General features: G+C 39.9%; 2 protein-coding genes across 2 annotated transcripts; one reads left to right on the plus strand and one right to left on the minus strand.

The window, feature by feature from the left end:
- On the plus strand, positions 1 to 8,897 carry si:ch211-150o23.3 (deleted in malignant brain tumors 1 protein). Its single transcript, XM_047369401.1, has 8 exons — positions 1 to 548; positions 2,452 to 2,505; positions 2,587 to 2,895; positions 3,949 to 4,257; positions 5,512 to 5,826; positions 5,904 to 6,053; positions 6,144 to 6,199; positions 7,834 to 8,897. The coding sequence occupies exons 1-7, from the start codon at positions 518 to 520 to the stop codon at positions 6,185 to 6,187; spliced, it is 1,212 nt and encodes a 403-aa protein (XP_047225357.1). The 5' UTR covers positions 1 to 517; the 3' UTR covers positions 6,188 to 6,199; positions 7,834 to 8,897.
- A 7,359-nt stretch (positions 8,898 to 16,256) lies between these two features.
- si:dkey-183p4.10 (glutamic acid-rich protein) lies at positions 16,257 to 19,821 on the minus strand. The gene is made up of 7 exons (XM_047389251.1): positions 19,650 to 19,821; positions 19,387 to 19,426; positions 17,688 to 19,310; positions 17,528 to 17,594; positions 17,367 to 17,436; positions 16,716 to 16,835; positions 16,257 to 16,637 (listed from the first exon to the last, which is right to left on the minus strand). Exons 1-7 carry the CDS (start codon positions 19,650 to 19,652, stop codon positions 16,521 to 16,523), a joined length of 2,040 nt encoding a protein of 679 aa, XP_047245207.1. The 5' UTR covers positions 19,653 to 19,821; the 3' UTR covers positions 16,257 to 16,520.
- Positions 19,822 to 19,934: the final 113 nt, after the last annotated feature.

The raw sequence follows: 19,934 nt of genomic DNA on the forward strand, positions 1-19,934 counted from the left end.
CGGTAGAAAATGACTGACTGACTGACTGACTGTGATGCTTTTGTACTCGGTTTAGATTTTCAAGCCACGCCCCCTTGCGTGCCGAGCCTCCGGAAGTGGGAGGCCGGCTTTAAGCTCGAGCCGCGGCTTGTGGTGACCTCCGTCTGCCTCAGGGAGAGGAGCTCCGTGTCGAAACGCTGCTGGGATGTATGGAAGAACGCGGCGGCTCAACGCTAACACAGCTGCAGGCGTGTGAAAGCACATGATAGTGGCAGCCACCCGGGTTGACTAGGAACCTATCAGACCCCCTTTAACGCAGTGATTAAATGTTAATGAAAAGCATTAATTAGCTGGATAATGTCTCTAAGCTTGCTCCAGCCCTGCTTTGTGTATCCGTTGGTTAGCCGCTAGCGCCAGCTCCTTTTCCCCGTTGGTGTCCTTTGTTGCTCCCGGTTAGCGGATGTTTTTCAGCATCTGTCAGAGGCTCCATCACCAGGACGACACCCGGCCGGACGACTGATGGGAGGCTGAGGGAACAATGCCGAGGTTCCTCCGTATCATTTTAACAGGTAAAGCAACAGTGGTTAGCCGAGCTAATCTGCTAGCTAGCACTGTGTCGCTTTTTTGTTCGACGTGATCATTGTGCGACGTTTTTACCAGCGAACACTTAGGCTCTATTGTTATGGTATTTATTTTATTTAATAAATATTTTATTGGTAGATGCCAGCCACTAATTTAAAGCACTTTTAAAGCTGTAGTTTCTTAGGTGTTGAGTTGTATAACGTTGAGGTAAATTTGCTTATAGATTAACCACACATGGTGAAAAATGAGTACAGTACTATTTTTATTGTGTTTTGTTTTAAACACAACAACATAGTATTTTGCTTGGTACCTAAATGTTACACACTCTACGGACCCCCTTTTTGAATAGGGGGACCACCACCCCGGTCTGCCATTGCAGTGGAAGTGAGGCTGTTAACCAACACAACCCTACAACATCCAGAGTCTTAAGGAACTCCGGGCGAATCTCATCCACCGATGAGCCCAAGGTCCCCAGGCTTTGCTTCCTCAGTGGAAGACGTGCCGGTGGGATTGAGGAGGTCTTCGAAGTATCCGGCCCACCGGCCCACAGCACACCCTCCCCACTGTAAACAGTGTTAGTGCTTCCGGAGTCCCACAAGCCAAAAAGACTTGGTAGGACTCCTTCTTCAGCCTGACAGCATCCCACACCGCCGGTGTCCACCAGCAGGTTCGAGGATTGCTGCGGCGACAGGCTTCAACAACCTTGCGACCACGGCTCCGGTAAGGTTCCCCGGCAATGGAGGCACGGAACATGGCCCACTTGGACTCAATGTTCCCCACCTCCCCCAGAACGTGTTTCAAGCTCTCCCGGAGGTGGAAGTTGAAGCTCTGCCTCACGGGAGGCTCCGCCAGACGTTCCCAGCAGACCCTCAAGATTCGTTTGAGTCTGCCAGGTCTGACCGGCATCCTCCCCAACCATCGGAGCCAGCTCACCATCAGGTAGTGGTCAGTGGAAACCTCCGCTCCCCTCTTCACCCGAGTGTCCAAGACATGCGGCCGCAAATCAGATGACACGACGACTAAGTTGATCATCGAACTGCGGCCTAGGGTATCCTGGTATGCTTGAACATGGTGTTAGTTATGAACAATGCACGACGAGCACAGAAGTCCAATAACAAACCACACGGGTTCAGAACGGGAGGGCCATTCTTCCCGACCACACCCCTCCAGGTTTTACTGTCATTACCAACGTGAGCGTTGAAGTACCCTAGTAGAATAAGGGAGTCCCTTGGAGGGGGTGTTGGAGAGCGTGCCTCCGGGGGGCCACCCTACCCACCCTCCATAATGGGTGGGTAGTCTGAACAGCTGTTCTTCAACGAGTCTGCACTGTAACTTGTGACTTTTGAGAAATTATACCTGGGCTTTTTTCACCCTAACCCTTTTACATTTAGAAGTGTCAGATTTCTGTAGTTATTTCTTCAGGTGCAAAGAGTTTTCTGCGTCATTCTAATGTAAACTTGCTTCTACCAGCTGAAGATCATGAAGTACATATTGTTGATGGACTGACATTAGAAACAATAGCATGAGATCGTGCACGTGTCTTTACAAACATTTTGTCAATATAAAAACTATGCTTTGAGACATTACACTAATCTTAAAGGATGCCTGGACCTTTACTTTTCCAGTTTCATCGAGATAGTTCAGAGCTTCACTGTTGAGAAACTTTCAAGCTGACTTAAGACCAACTAAATATTTTAGGATAAAAAGTTGTGGCTTAGATTCAATGGGACAACCCTGGTTCTAGACAAAGAACGGTTCTATATATATTGTAATTAACTTCCAATGATCATCAAACGATAACCTTCTTAATGTAAATAGATACAGATGCTTTCTGTGGTTTTACAAAGTTCTGAATCTGTAACTGCTTGATTACTGTCTTCTCCCTCATAGGCCTGTTGGCTGTTCTGTGTGATGGAGTAGAAGCTTTTGGTGTTGGTGCGTATGGTGAGTCTGGGATGCTAACAGGCTGCATCTGCTTCTTTTGTTGCAGCTTCTGTCTTTAAGTGAATTTTCTCTGATCCACAGGTGGGATGAGAGTAGTGAACGGAGACCACCACTGTTCCGGCAGAGTCGAAGTCAACCTTCACGAGAAGTGGGGGACTATCTGTGACCACGACTGGGATTTGCGGGCAGCTAGTGTGGTGTGCTCGGAGCTGGGTTGCGGCTTCGCTGAATCGGCTTCTCGTGGCGCCGAATTTGGCCCAGGCAGTGGAATGATTGCTTTGCGCTCCGTCCATTGCAAAGGACAGGAATCCAGGTTGATCCACTGTGACGCCTTCATTAACAGGAACTCTTTTTGCACCCATCAGAATGATGCCGGCGTGAAATGCTCAGGTGAGACCTTGCTCTGTTGTTGACACATTGTTGCTTAGTTCAGGGGAGCAGTTTATTAGGTATAAACACGTTAGAAGACATGGCTACTGTAGTTTTTTCATTGTTCATTTAAAAAATACAATTCAAAGTAAGGACATTTATAGTTTAAACCAGATGTTTCCACACACTGGATGAGAAGACTCCTAACCATGGAATGACATTAAATCAGACTAAACCTTCCCTGTTTTTAGGTCAGTTAGGATTACCAAGATTCTTTCTGTTTGGAAAACACCTGAATCATGAGAGCGAGAATTTAGTGGATTTCTTTTACTTTCTTCAAATTCAGAAGTTTACATAATGTCTTTTATTATTTGGTACAATTATGCTTTTAACTGAGTGACTTGGGTCAAGCGTGTGGCTAACCATCCTTAATAGTTTGCTGGAATTTTGGGCCATTCCTGCTAACAGAACTGGTGTTACCGGGTCAGATTTATAGGCTGTCTGTCTCGCTCACAGCTTTTCAGCTTTGCCAACTAATTTCCTGAAAATTGGAGCAGAACTTTGTGATGGCCTCTCCAAAAATTGACTTTGTTGTTTTAAAGCCACTTTGTAACTAATTTCTTTGTATCTGTTGGGTCAGGTTTTATTTAAAAGAAACTTTACCTTCCCGGCTGAGTTCTTGAGACTCTGCTTCCCCATAATAATAATGGCATCTATTTGGTGAAGTGCACCAGTCCGTCCTCTAGCAAAACATCCACACATAATGCTGCCACTGGTTTTTATGTTGCTTTTGGAGTGTGGGCTTCTTCCTGTGTGCGTGGCCTATCAGCCCATGTAGGTGAAGAACCTATTTCACTGTGAACATGGTCACTCTTACAGGCTTCAGCCTGCATCTTCTCAAGGTCTTTAGCTTTTGTTCTGGGGAATGTTGGGAAGTCTAACTGACCTAAAACAGAAACCATTTAGTATGATTTAATGTCGGACAGTGAGGATTAAACATCTTATGTGTCATTTTAAACAATATATGTAAAGGTCTGGTTTCAACTGTTTAATATGTCATTGTTTTGCTCTCAGGTACTTTAATGGAGCCCAGGCTCTCAGTGCTGTCACCTCACTTTGTGTTCTCTGTTGGGGAGTCTGTTCATTTTTACTGCATCATTCAACCACGTGACCGCATCAGCAACGTTCACCTGTACAAGCATGGAGTCGATACGCCGCTGGTCACACAGAGTGCTGACCCGACCCAGATTGGAGTGAGCCTTGTTTTGTCTGATGTAGAAACTTTTCAGCAAGGCAGCTACAGCTGCCAGTACAACATAAGGGGCGGTTTCCCTCCCCACCCGATCAGATCTCCACCCAGCCATCCTGTTAATATTACTGTAGGTAGGTATTAATCTCTGTCCCACTTATACAATACTTTCTTCACCACTTTGCTTTTACTGTTGTACATTGGCTTGAAAGCTCTCCACATGTTGTCAAGTTAAAGCCACAAACTTCAATGTATTTTATAGGGAAATTACATGATGGACGAAGCAGTATTGAATTCTGACATGAAAGCAACGTGATACATGCTTTTCTGAGTTTTTTAAAACTACAAATCTGACCAGAAACTTGCATTTGTAATTAACTGCCTTCATTCTGATACCCCTAAATAAAACCAGTGAAATTTACTTGCTTCTGAAGTTACAGAATTGGGAAATAAGGTCCAACTGTGTTCAGTTTAATGTCATTATAAATATTGATGTTCTTTGAAGGCATGGGGGATTTGTTGGAGAACAAGGAACCCACCAGAGAGATGGAGGATAAAGCTGTGGAGAAGTTTAAACCAGGGTTGTGTTGCAAAACTATCTCCTACGCTATAAATATCTCAGATTGACCCATCATTTATAAATGGAAGGAGTATAACTCGTATGTGTGGTTAACGCTGTCCACGTAAACTGGTAGACTGCACAATGACAAACTATCAATAAGAAAAGCATCCAAGAGGCTTGTTGTAATTCTGGGGGAGCTGAAAAAATCTACAGCTCAGATGGTCTGTCAACGGGACAACTTCTAGTTGTGGACTTCATAAATCTAGTCTTATTAGAGGAGTACCAAGTCAGAAAGGCAGAAAAAGGCCCATTAGCAGTTTGATGCAATCCATGTATGTAACACAGCAAACATGAGTGGCAGCAAAATAACACTACACATCACCCTCATTACAACCTGTTTATGGGAAACATGGAGGTGGTAGCATCATGTTGTGGTGATGGTGTTCTTCAGCAGTGATAGGGAGGCTGGTCAGAGTTGATAGGAAAAGAGATGGAGTTAAATAAAAACCCGTCAGAGGCCTCTAAAGACTTGAGGCTGGGGCAGAGGTTCACCTTCCAGCACTAAACACACAGCCAGAACTACAGTAGAGAGGTTTAAACAAAGCATTAAGTCCTAGAAGGTCATTGATCTTTGTGGTTGTAAGGATGAATACTTTCACAAGATGTGTGGTATTTTGTTGTGCTGTTTTCAGTGCACTGTTTGCATGAGAATATTTACCAGTTTGTAAAGCCAACTACTGATATGCTTTTAAGAAAGACAAATAAGGCACAAACTTTCTGTTGTTTTATTTGTCTCATTCTCTTTTTTTTTTTTTTCCATGGCCAGTTGACCTCTTGACCCCCCATCACTGGTACAACACGTCCTCTGAGGCCCCAGCCGGCTCCGTCATCAAAGGCGAGAGTTTTAATATCACTTGCTCCACCCCTCGGCAGTACCCTGGTGCTTCCTTCCAGCTTCGCCTGGTCCGTTCCAACGGCACGGTCCGGCAGTCCCTCCCAGCAGTCTCCCAGTCTGTTACTTTCACCTTCCCCAACGCCCAGAGCTCAAACGAGGGATACTATTACTGCCTGTATCGGGTCCAGCTGGGCGGACGTACGTTTGTCTCCAGAGAAAGCCAGCCTCTACCTATAGCCATTAAAGGTAAGGCTGTGTTGAAGGTAAAGGTGGGAATCTGAGTGTTCTGAATGAAACTTATAAACGAGTCCTCCCACTTTCAGATCCTGACCCACTACTGAGCCCCATGGTGATCAGCTGGCTTGTGTCTGGGGTGACTTTTGTCATAGCTGTCATCATTATTTTTATTGTGGCGAAGGTGGTGTGTAACAAGGAGAAGAAGCCGTCTGAATTGGAGCGGGAGACCAGAACCTGTGAGTTAATTTCTCCATCACAAGACTTAAAATATCTAGGAATCCTGCTGTATGTGCAATTAGAGTAACAGGGTGTTCTTCTCTTTGCAGGTGTGGACAACACATATGTTGCCTTATCAGTTAACAAGCTTTGATCGAGTCTGCAGGTAACAAATACTTTGGTGCAGGAGTGCACATGTTTAGAAGTGTTGGAAGTCTTGGACATTTTAAAAAAAAAATATTGTCTGGATTTTGTGTTTCAATTAAATGTCTTTCATACCTGGTATTACTAACATATTTTATTTATTACATTTTACACCTGAAAATGGAATCCAACACATATTAAACAAAGTGCCTGACTGTAAAGTGTTGCTAATGATGGCCACCAGTTAGCAACACTGTGCAGAAAAGTCCCAAATGGATCTGACTCTAGGGTGTAGTCCTTCTGTGTGACCCCTGACCTGTTTGATTATGCTGCTTAAAGAGCATTTCCATTTTGGTACTGACCTCCTGTCAATGTAGTGTGGGCAGTAGATCGACGTTTCTCAGTTTTGTTGCATTACTGCATCTTCACAGTTTCAAAGGCAACTGTTGGATCTAGTACTGATTTATTCATATTTCTATTGAAGAGGAAAAATATATGCTATATTTATTTATAGTCATAACGTCACAGATCTGGTTTTACTTAGATTTTAAATGCGCATTGTGTTAATAAAGGACCAAAAACTATGGAAATATCACTTTAATTTAATGCAGGTCATCTAGTTGATATTTATATACAGTGAACTGCAAACGTATTCAAACCTGAACCTAACAATCATAAACTTCAGTTTATTTTATCGGGATTTTAAGTCAAAGTAATACATAATTATAAACTGGAAAATGTGATGTGGAGCAGCAAATAAAAATATACACCTAAAAAAAAAATATAAAGCACAGCCACTTGGCTTCGATAGTCTCCTAATACAGTCCACCTGTGTCTAATTTAATCTCAGTGTAAATCCAGCTGTTCTGTGAAGGACTCAGAGGTTTTGTAGAGACCATTAGAGAACAAACAGCATCACGAAGATCAAGTAAGACTGCAGACAGGTCAGAGAAAAAGATGTGGAGACATTTAAAGGAGGGTTAGGTTATATCCTAACCATTGAACATCTTGTAAAGCAGTCCATTCATCATTAGCAAATGAAATGGGAAGAGTATGGTCCAACTACAAACCCACCAAAACATGGCTGTCCACCTAAACCAACAGGCTGGGCAAGGAGAGCATTGATCAGAGACTCAGTCAAGAAGCCCTTGGTAACTCTGGAGATGGACTACACATCACTACTCATCATGAAGTCCACAGATAAACGTACTAACCAGGAATTGGATGGTTTTGATCAAAACATATTCATGTGTTGGAATGGCCCAGTCAAAGTCCAGACTCTAATTCCAAGCTGATCTTCAGCTAGTTTGCAAAGAAGAACTTGTAAAAATGTCAGTCTGTAGACGTGCGAAGCTGGTGGAATCATAACCCAAAAGAACTGCAGCTGTAATTTCAGCAAAAGGTGATTCTAGAAAGTATTGATTCAACAGGGCTAAATACAAACACAATCTGCACTTTTATATCGAAAACGATGTCAAACTATGTATCATTTGTTCTACTTAAGAAATGATGAACTACTGTATTTCAGTCTGTTCCCTAAAATTGTACCAAAAGTACCAAAAGTAGAATGGCTCAATAGATGTGAATAGTTACATGTTTTTTACCCTTATTGTGCCAATTAGATTAATATTAGTTTTCTGTCCTTCTTTTAATCAGATTTAAATGTGTGGACATCAAGGAGGACTCGAACCGTCTCCAAGCACATCCGAACGGTAGAAGATGTGGATGGAACAGAGGCCACCACCTACTGGTGACTACTGGAACCAGTTTACAACAGTCTGGATGAGGCCGACTTTTATTCAGCACTTCCATGACCGTACGACTGAGTATTAGGGCCAGGCTAAGAAAATCTTTTTAAATTTTTTGGAAATTCCGAGAATAAAGTCGGAATTTGAATGACCGTTCTTACAAAAAGCAGTCTTCCAAGCGTTAAAATGAGGACTGTTGAGCATCTTGTGAAGTTAGACTTCAGTATCTGTTTCACAAATAAGGACATTCTTATTCTTTTAGCACATCAGCATCAAAGTATTGGTATCAGGACTAGACAATTGTGCATATGACCGTCTTGTTTCATAGAAAGAACCACACTGACTTGGAAGAAATTGCTTGTTTTTTGGAAATTGAGCTATTACTTTTTTTCTTGTAATGTTACGACTTTATTCTCGTAATTTCAAACAAATAACGCTCTTAGCCTGGCTCTAATACTCCGTCGTATGATACAGTATGATACTGAACTGGCTTTTTATTCATACCGGAAAACCATGGATATTATTGATATTCAAGCCTATATTGTAATAATGTGCAAGCTGACAGCCACATTGGAGCAACAGCTGTATATGTTAGATATGTTGCTCAGGCCTGGCTGCTGTCACCATCTCAGACGAACCGGATCAGAAACCAGACACTAAACCTTATAGCTAATTAGATGCTTGCCCTCAGAACAATGATCCTTAAAGGATTATAAGATGTGATGCATTTTAAGATTAACACTATGCATTTTCATCTAGCTTTTTTCAATGATGCACTTCATTTTGTAAATGCTGTTGTTTTGTGTGCAGACTGTTAGACAATCTAAACATGTTGCTGATGGTACCTTTCTTTGGAGCAAACTACAAAATGAGGCTTTATAGAAACCTTGCAGTATATGGTTCATTTGTTTTTGTATGTGTTATTTACCATGATGACACTTTGTTTCCTGAATAAAGACTTGAAACACAAAATTCTTACATATACAAGCTCTTTATTATATTTAATTATGAAAACCAGGTACAAAACAAATTACAAACTCTCAATATGTGGATAATGTAGTACAAAAGTGCACCTCTGAGCAAAGCATAAACTAAGCATCAAAGCTTGTCTTCAGCAATACTTTAGATTTTTACGTTGAAAACTTTATGTATTTAACAACAAATACAATTTACAGTTTTATCAGGACTGATATTAAAACGCAGGGGCACTCGAATTTAAAAGTCTGTCTGAAATAAGCATAAAAAGTTATTGTCAGGAAAAAACTATTAAATTGAGTTGCACCGACAAATGAGTTAACGGATTCAAATTCTGTACAGGAAACCCAAACTGAGGTTTGTGTAAATCTTGACTGCCCAACATTTCACCATGCAGACCTTGACCAGGAACTTCAGAGGTTGTTCAAAAGATGTAATCCTTTGAATTTCAGGACAAAACTGGGATTCTTTTAAAACAGGAGAGGACTGATATTACAATTTGGATCACAAAACTACGACCTTTCAATAACCCAATAATAATGTCTTATTTTCCACAAATCCTCAACAATGGTAAAAATTTATCTTCGCTCTGCAATACTTTTAGACCAAAATCAGCAAAACAGCAGCAGGAAACTTAGAGGATCAGACAACCCTGCAATTGGGTGATTAATAGAGAGCTCTTATATACATACAACAAATTGTTTGGTTTGTTCTGCATTTTGGCTTAGAGGTGTGTAGTGAAACTTTGTGAGCAAGAATGTATTTTACCCTTACCTGTACAGTCATGCAAAAGTTGAAAGGACACTCCTTTTAAATCTGAAGAACAATAACACAGTGGAGTCTGGTGGGGATGTGGATTTCTACTCCTGGGGTTAGATTTAAGCTGTTAAAGACCAGATCATTTATACGATAAAAAGACAGAATTCAGAGGGTGTACATTGTTTTTCAACCATGACTGCAGGTAGGTGCAAACAAACTTTAGCTTTAAAAAAAGAAAAAGCACATATTGCATCAACCAATTTGAGCAATGTCTAAAATTCCCCAAGATACATCCACCAAATATAAAAGTCAAAATATACCATCCCTCGACATCAAATCAAGAAAGTTAAAATCACATTATCCCTTTGATAGACTCGTTTATCTCCATATTGGAGAATACCAAGTAGAGGAAGGCTGCCAGAGCCAGGAAGAAGAGCAACTGAAGCCACAGAGGGACCAGGCGGGACGACTTCTGGGCCTTTGGTACCTGTTGTTCCGACTTCATGGCTGTTATCTTTGAGTAGGAGTTCTTGTAGGTGGACGGTGTGTCGTACATGTAGGGCCTAAAACAACAAGTCATACAAGTCAGGCTACAGCTGATCATTTGTCACATATTGACTTGTACCTCCAGAGTTTGAAACAGACATGACTGTTAGATTGCAATTTAATTCACATGTGCTAATGTTTCTTATTTGCCACATCACATGTTGGTTTTAACATTTTTCTGTTTTTTCACTCACTGACTAAATGCACAAATCAACAAAATGCCATTTTACGACCACTCTGGTTTCTAGACAACCTGAAATTTTGTTTGCAAACAAAGAACTAAAACTGATATTTTGGGGAATTTCTATCATAGGAATAAAGACCAAATTTACATACTATGTTTTAAAGAATATGCGGTTAGTCTAGGACACTTATTTCCTAGAGTTATAGACTAACAGCAGTTAGTGGGAATGTTACAGAGCACCAAAAAGGCTCTGACTCTTGGTCCATGGACACGTTTTAAAGGAATACAAAGTTGAGATCATTAATTTAAATCTGTAGTCCAACTTTTCTTTACTTTCATTTATCATGCCACTGCAATGTACATTTTAAAAGTGTTTTTGTCATCAGAAAAAGCACTTTGGATGGTCTTGTTGCTGAAATGTGCTACACTAATAAACTTGCCTTGCCTATAGAGAATAGGACTTAACTATCATTCAAGCAGATTAAAGTTAATACTTTAACCTCAAATATACTGAATTTTTATTTAAAAATACAGAAAAAATCTAGAAATTTAAGTCTGGAAAAGTAAAAAATTGTTTTCTAATGACAAATGTGAAGGAATCCTGGTCATGAAACCCGCTAGATTTAGAAGGCTCAGCTGCTGTTTGAAAATCTCCAACCTAAGGTAATATGCTACATCCTCTAGGATGCACACATGGAAACTGCTGTTAGTAATACTAGCTGCAAAAAGCTCTAATAGAAGATGTTTAGGAGAGACAAACACACACACACACAGTGTGACATCGCCTCAGCTTTTAATATAAAGAAATAATGACAGCTCAAAGGTGCCAAGTTAGAAAAATATCTGTAATGCTTTTTATCTCAAGTCCATTGTGTCTGTTTACAATATAGTCTGTAGGTTCTTTTGCTATTAGAAACACAATGTTTTTGTCCCTAAGGACATACCTGACATGTTTCAACGGAAAACGACCGTCTTCATCAGAGGAGTCACTAAATCGTACACGACGTGTCAATAATCATGTTTGCAGTGGTCCACTGCAAGGTTTTTCATTGAAACATGTCAGGTTTGTCCTTAGGGACAAAAACATTGTGTTTCTAATAGAAAAAGAACCTACAGACTATCTGTAGAGCTGGTCTTAAAACTGACTAATAAATGTAGTAACGTAAGAACATAGAATGACTTTGGGCATTCTTCAAAAGATAAATCAGATTTATTTTTTTTATCATTTTCATAATAATTGTTAAAGTATTGAAAGAACGTAACTGAGGTTTGCAGAAGGAAAAAAATAAACAATATTTTGAACAAACATACTTACTCATCAACCAAATCACTTCCTCTGTATTCAGGCCTTGGCTTTGAGTAGCTCGAGTAAGAAGTCCTGCAGACAGTCAGAAAAGTGTGTATATGTAAAATATTTATTTTGTTATATTCTTTCACTTTCAAGAACTGCTGATTAAAACTTACTCATGTTCATATTCCCTCTCAGTCCATTCTGGTCTGGATCTCACATAAGCCCCACTATAGCAACAAGACAGAGCGGTTGGTAATTGGTAACCCCCTTTTAGTTAAATAAATTGAGTGTAGGAAATAAAACATGAAACTTACCCGTCTCCAGAGATGTCACTTCTGGTCTGAAAGGAGATGGAAACAGACAATAAGTGTTGATGTGAAAACAGCTCATTTACACTATAAGCAGCAGTTTCAGCTGTTACGTTACATACAGAGCTGTTGGTCAGGGTGCTTGGCTTAGATTTTCCAAATAAAAGAAAAATTGTACAGATGACTTTTAGTTGAGACAAATATTTGAGTTTTGACTGTAGTGAGAACAAAAGATGAGTAAAGGTCACAGAAACTTGGAGCACACTTTGTAGCATCGAGACCTAACTTTCTGAGTAAGGTGTGGAGGGGGATACTTACTGGTGTCCTGTAAACATAAGTGACTTCCTCCTCTGTATGAAAACAGAAATATCACGTTAAATATTACGTTTCTGCACGTCAATAACTCACATTCCAGCAAATATCCTGTCCAGAAGTAGCAGAGTTGAGCTGAGTTCAAGAACTGCTGCCCAAAAACACAAAAAAAAAACCTGTATTTAGCTAATTTCTAAAGATTCAAATTGTCAAAACTTTTTGTTTTACATCATCTGACTTTTAATTTGTCAACCTTGGTAAAAAAAAAAAAAAAGGTTAATGCATTGCTGCATTTTACAGTGTATGCATTTATTATCTATAGGGCTCCAATTATTGATTATTTTGTGGATACGGATATATTTTTTGTAGAATTTTGGCCGAATTACTGCTCTCAATGGGTTGTTTGAACAAATGGCATGTTTTAGAGTCTGTGTACACTAGTTAACGATCATTTGATTAATAAATTAGCTGACGATTATTTCAATAAACAAGTAATCACAATTAATCTGATTAGTTATTTCAGCCCTAATAATCTACATTATATTTATCACATACAACATTTTATAGTATGTCAGGATCGGCAGCTAATACCTTATAATATGCTATTAATAAATTAGGAAAGACATAAATCCTATCAGTAAGAATTTGCAATTCTAAAACTGATTTTATGTCTTTATGGGTTAACTTACAACGGAGTCCCTCGTGACTAAAAGCAGTATCATATAATTTTTAACAAAAAACATTGCATAGACAAAAAAAAAAAAATCACAAAAAGTGCAATTTATATTACTATATTATATTTCTATATACTACTATATATATATATATATATATATATATATATATATATATATATTACTATATTTCCCCTGCTTTTAAATGGATACTACCTGGATTTCAAGCATTTAGATAATTTCACAGATCCAACATGCTAGGGCTGCACAAGTTTAGGAAAACAATTTCATTGAGATGAAATTGTTGGATTTTGTGATGATGATATAAGCTGCAGGTAGCCCACATTTATCTCTTTCTTTGTTTTCTGTCATATTCTATTGTGGGCTTCAGGATCTCAGCTACCATGAGCCTTTAGGGCAGTGAGAGTCACTCCCATTGGCCATATAAATTATTGGTGTGCAGAGCATGAATGTGCTTTACTTGGTTATTAAATATTACACTTCATGAAGTTTTTTTGTTGTACTAGTATAAAAACTTATTTTTGGCTCTGATATGTTGTGATAGGTTTGCTTAAGCAATGAAGCAATGAATAAACAAGCGTATGTAACAAAATACAATTTAAGACCTGGTGATGAAAATCTGAGCATATTTAAGACATTTTAAAGCCTAAAATGGGTTTAAAGTCATTCTGGCCCAGTAAGCCATTTACAAAAAGTCATTTATTCCCTTTGCAATATTCACCTTGAACATTTGAAAATATCAGCATTACTTTTACACACTTTTAATGGTCCCCTTTCATATCTTTTAATGTGCTTTTTATGCGTGTCTTGAAGTGTTTTAGGAGCAGGAATCCTGTTGTCTTGTCACCATCTGGGACAGACAATAAAGTTTTCTATTCTATTGTGGGACGTCTTACTGGGAGAGAACTTGGGGAATGTCCCCTCTGGTCTGGGAATTCCTTGGGATCTCCCAATAGATGGTCGGTGGGTGTATGGATAGATAGGAGTGAAATCTACGGGGAAATTGATCAGTAGCTGCCCTGATTTTTAAATGCAGGCATCAGCCATAGAAAAAACCCTACAGGTCAAAATTTACAAAGATGGCACACTAGAAAACTGTGAAGGCTGTTGTTTAACCCTAAAAAGTACCAAGGAAAACCTGTTACAAGACTATTCCTTTACTCTACTTGAACCTTCTGAACTGAAGGTATTTATAAAACTCCAGAAGAGTCTTTATGACTGCAGTGTATAAATGGCTGTTTACCCTCCTCTCTGTAGAAGGTTTTATCAGACGATGGTTTAGCTTTTTTCCCCTTGGTCATGGCTTCCTTCAGCTTCTTCACATACAGATTCCTGGTAGTCTCTGAGTGTAAACAAAGAGGACATACAGACCACCATCAGGAATAATTAACATGCTAAACATCACAGCAGAGCCTTTACTGGTAGAAACTTCACACCGACGGACGGACAGGGGGCCTATGACGGTGATTCACTCACCGACCACAGGTCCATGTTTGATCCCGTATTCGTCCAGCAGATTGCTGATTTCCAGCAAAGACTTGCTACTCAGTGAAGCCATTTCAACCTATTTTGTTCAGGTTCTGTCTTTGGTAAAGATTTTGTTTCTGTTCCCACAAAAAAGAAAACCGAATCGACTCCTCCTACACATAGAAGCTCGGTTTTAATGGCGGCTCTCCGCGGTGATGCACGGTGACGTTCAGAGCTCTAAACCCGCCCTTTCGGAGTTGATGTTAGAGTTAAAACAAGCGCACTCTCCGTCAAATTACGTGCAACTTCCGTTTCACCTTGATTCGTTGTTTTTAATGTCTTACCGACGCAGCGCCACTAACAGGCAAGTATGAATTTCACACATTTTAACCTCTTATGGTAAAACCACAGACCGGAAGGCCATGAATACAGTATCATCTGTAAATTTTGACTGGGACTTTTCTGTAAAAATTCATCTGACTTTAAATACAGTTTGTCACCTACAGAATAACATGTCACTTTTGTTTAAAATAGTTGTTTTTTTCAAGATAAAATGTACTCTCCTAAAAACAAGCTTCCACAATTACATGCCTTTGATGACATCACACAAAGCAACTTAAAAAAAAAAAAAAAAAAAAACACGCATTCAAGTCAAATGCTCCAGAATTTACAGTTAAACCTGAATTTATTCAAACTCCTAGCAGATTTAGTTTTAACATGACTTTTATTCAACCCAAAATTTTGTTTCTGAAAGGAAATGAAAGACATCTTTAAAAAGGCAAAATTACTTTTTTTTTTTTTACTAACAAAATCAGTTTTTATTAACATTTTTTATTAAAAAGTGGCATGTTAAAATTATTTATACCATAATAACAAATTGGTGGAAACATCTTTATTAACTATTACAGCAATCAAACCTTTCCTATATAGATGATGGGTTGCTTCTTGCATGTTTCCACTGGTATTTTGATGACTTATTATTGGTGATGAGCTCCAAGTCTTTGAGGTTGAAAGGCTTCTTTGCCATCATCCTAATCTTTAGTCCCCTCCACAGATTCTCCATTGGATCCAAGTCTGCTCTGTGGCTGAGCCACTCCAAAACATTAATATTACTTCCAGTCTAAAGAAACACTTCACACCTAAATCTCCCAGGCATATAAATAATTTTGGGGTGTAAATTACCTACTTGGGCTTAACTGTATGTGATAATCTGTCAAAAGTTGCTTGTCAACAGTAGTAGTTGCACATTTTGCAGAAAGTCTGTATAATTTCAAGAATATTTATATTTTAATACAGTCTAAGAGAAGAAGATGTTTGTTTTATACTTCTGAATTTGATGTGTACTTGGGTTAAAATGTTCTGTTTGGAAAATGCAATTCATAAATTTTATTTGTAGTGTAAAATTTAATTTACAAAATGATCACCATACAATTCATTAAGAAGTCAGTCAGTCATTTTCTACCGCTTATTCCATAGTGGGTCGTGGGGGAGCTGGTGCCTATCTCCAGCAGTCTATGGGTGAGAGGCAGGGTACACCTTGGACAGGTCGCCAGTCCATCACAGGGCAACACACAAACAACCATGGACACACTCATTCATACACCTAAGGGCAATTTAGAGAGACCAATTAACCTAACAGGCATGTCTTTGGACTGTGGGAGGAAGCCGGAGTACCCGGTGAGAACCCACGCATGCACGGGAATCGAACCCAGGACCTTCTTGCTGCAAGTCAACAGTGCTATCAACTGTGCCACTGTTCATTAAAAAGATTTTTCATAAATTTTTACAAACTTATCTGGAGTAATCAAGATAAAACCTTTATTACAGGGGATCACAGGCAGTAATATGTAGGAGTATTTTATAGTTCAATCTTGTGTCTTTTTAGTTGCCTTTTACATTTATATACTTCTAAAGATCCCTATCACCATCTTAAACAAAAATTGTATTAAGTGTAAGAATCGTATATGTACAGAGTTCTTCTTTCATTCTTCGTAAAACAGTTTTTTCTTCAATTACGACAATAAAAGTAAAATCCCAAAACCAAAATGAGCTGCAGCTCTAAAAAAAGAGAAGCTGTCTGAGCCACTCGGGTTGGTCTGTAGTCAGGCAGAACATCAGCACTCCAGTCGCTGTCAGCACACCCAGCGTCACAATCAGCTTCAGTGTGCTGAGAGACTGTGAGGACAAAGGACAGACTTAGAGCATAACCTTGAAAAGAGACCCTTTAGGTAAGACCTGTGCTTGCATACACACCTTGGGTGTTTCTGTGCAGGTTTGTGTGTTGATAATGTCTGCCGGGATCTGATGCTGCTGAACAATTGCAGGATCATACACAGGTTTTATGTTCAGATCCTCTTCAGGCTCCCTTGGTTCCTAGGTACAGACAAATCACTCTAGTTATACCTTTGTCATGTAAAGTGGATGTTGTAAGTATGTTGAGCTTATTAGTATAATTGTGAAGTTTTTAAAAACATTTTACAAATACAAGTCTGACCAGCCCCCCACGTCTGGCCACTGTTTCTCAATTGACTAGAATCTAAATTTGGACTGAGCCGCTATAACACTTGCATATATTTGATCCAAACCTTCCCATTGCAGCTCAGGCTGTATGTTTAGGGTTGAAGTCTTAAGTCTTTTGCTAACAGGTTCCAGGTTTCTCCCGTATTTAGTTTAATCTATCTTCCCATGAACTCCAACCGGCTTCCCAGTCCCGGCTGAAGAAAAGCATCCTCATAGCATGAAAAAAATCCCTTAAATGCGTTGTTGTAAAATTTGTGGCTATAAAATTTGTGATTGTAACATAGAACATATTAAAAGGTTCAAGGGCGATTAATGATTTTGCAAGGTGTTGTATGTATCTGTGATTTTGTGGTGTGCCCTGTGTGCGAATTAAAATCTTCTTACATCAGATTGTTCTGAAGAGCTCGGGTCCTCCTCCCTGCCTGAGGAGCTGCTGAGGGAGTCTCTGTCACTGCTGAGAAACAACAGTCAAGCAAAAGCTGATGTTCAATCTGTCAGGCTGTGATTCACAGTTTGTTTTAGCACTGACGGTGAATTTTACCTACCTGTCACTGTCATAATAATTAACTTGAGATAAGGGGTCTGCACAAAACTGAACTTTTGTCTGCCTCTCTGAAAACATGAGCATTTGGAAACCGATAAGTTGTGGATTACACAATGACAGTTCAAGGATCTCATATTTGTCTGTGTCCTGAAAACACTGACCTCGCCCGTTCTCGTCCTCGCTGGTGTCGTAAAACTTTTGGAAAGCTTCAATTCTCTGCTTCATCTGTTCAAAGCTTCTCCTCTCTTCGTATCCATCCTCCTCCTCCTCCCGCTGTCCATCTTTTGGGAAGTTTTCGGGTTCATTGTTGAAGAAGAAGCTGTCGTCGATGGATCCTTGGAGGAATGGACTTGATGTTTTTGTATCTTCTCTCTGAACCACAGAGTAGCTGTTAGCATCTTCCTCTAGACACTGATTTTTGTCTGAAGGAGGTGACTCTGTCTCCTCTGTGTCATCAGTAGTTAGGAGGTATTCTGACAGAAAGGTGTTGTTTTCTAACACATCTAACTCTGACCTGAGGAAGTCAGCTAGTTCATATCTGTCATGTCTGATAGTGCTGTCATCATGAAATTTAATGTTCTCCAGTTTTCTGTTGTCTTCAAGATCTTGGGTTCTTGACTGAATTGAAAATACTTCACTGGATCTTCTCAGTGGCTCTTCATCTTCACTAGAGCTATAGGAGTCACTCTTGCTTATCTCCTCTTCATTATCAAAGCGCGTCACACTCAAATTCTCTGGTTTCCTCTCATCTTCTTCTCCAGGTGCCTCATCCAGGCTCATCATCTTATCAGCATTCATCTCTATGTCTCTGCTGAACAAGAACTCTTCCTCCTTTTCATAATCAGCCTCCTCAGACGTGTGGATCCATAGGGTTTCAGTCACAGCTTTTTCCAGGCATTCTTCCTCCCTTGGACAAGGCGAGGCGCCCTGTACGTTAACAGGATTTCTGCCATATTCACCAGAAGAAAGGTCTGAGGGATAATCTGCAAAGCTCTCACCTGCCTCCTCGTGCTCCTCACCTGTGAAGTCTGACATTTTCTCTTGATAAGCCTCACCATCCACTTCAGAAATGAGATCCTGCAGATTCTGGATAGACAGGGAGGGAAACTTCGAACTAGAATCTCCTGGATCGACAGGGTAGGAATTTTCTGGCTCCTCAGAGAGAACGTTTTCTTCTTCAATTTTCATGCCCTCATACTCGGATTCAGAGGAGTCCTCTTCTCTTTCTTGCTCCTCCCCCTCACTCTCAACATGTTTCACTATTGTCTCATTTCTACATTCCAGAGTCTCCTCTTCATCGCTGTCCACCTCTTCTTGCAACTTGTTACTAACTTTAAGTTCATCGACATCCTCCAGGGCTTCAGAGTCCTCATCATCAAGGATCTCATCCTCCTTTTTGGAATCAAGGACATCACCACTGCTACTAATCGACATCAGTGCATCACCTTCTTCCTCCAAGCTTTCAGCCTTCTCATCTTCATCTGTTCCAGAGCAAACAACTTTCTGTTCTTCTTCTCCATCAGAGCTTGTGCTATCATCCTCTGGGGTTTTACTTCTAAAACTGACCCCTTTAAACTCCTCATCCTCATAAGCATTCTCATCTATGCTCAGTGTATCTGCAGTAGGGCCTTCAAACAAAGCTGCACCTTCTGCAGATGCTTCCTGAAGCTGAGCCTCGTCTGTCTCTGTCATTAGATTTTCTGCCTGTTCTTCCGCACTCTTCTCATCAAAGCATACATTCTCAAAGTCCAAATCTCCCATGGAAAACGATGGAACTGAACTCTCTGCAATGAGAAAATATGATCGTATTTCCTACAAGTAAGAAAATAAACATTATTTCAACAAAAATATGTTTCCTACCTGAAAATGCATCAGTGAGAAGATCAGAAAAACCCTCCATCTTAAACACACAAATCAGAATGTTAAACCAGGATTTATATGAAGACTAATTTAAATATGTCGTGACAGACAGTCTCTCCTCTGAAACAAACAGACAGCTCAAAGTAACTCTCCTCTGCTTTGGTTTCAAGTAGCTTCCTGTCGAACGGATTGAGCTTAAATTCACACACAACCACTGAAATATTTGCTGAAAAGCAAGAGATTTGCACCTAAAATGAACTCACCATAAAAGATGAAGATGGAAGAAAATTGTTTTGACTTCTTTGCAAAGTCCAATCTTAAAACCGATGTTTTGTGTCTCTCCGTTGCTGCACAAGCGCACTTTCATGAGCTCATGAAATGATGTCAGCTTTGATGTGGGTTTGGTTTCAGAAGCGCAACACAAACTCCAGCAGATGAAAACGTAGAGTTCAGTGTTGCTTCATGGAGAAACAATGTTTGCTGGTGCCACTGTAATGAGTGCAATGCCACTGTGATGAGGAGTGAGACTAAAAGTACCACAACTGCCA

This window comes from Girardinichthys multiradiatus, chromosome 1, assembly GCF_021462225.1.
Source record: "Girardinichthys multiradiatus isolate DD_20200921_A chromosome 1, DD_fGirMul_XY1, whole genome shotgun sequence".
NCBI classification, from domain to species: Eukaryota; Metazoa; Chordata; class Actinopteri; order Cyprinodontiformes; family Goodeidae; genus Girardinichthys; species Girardinichthys multiradiatus.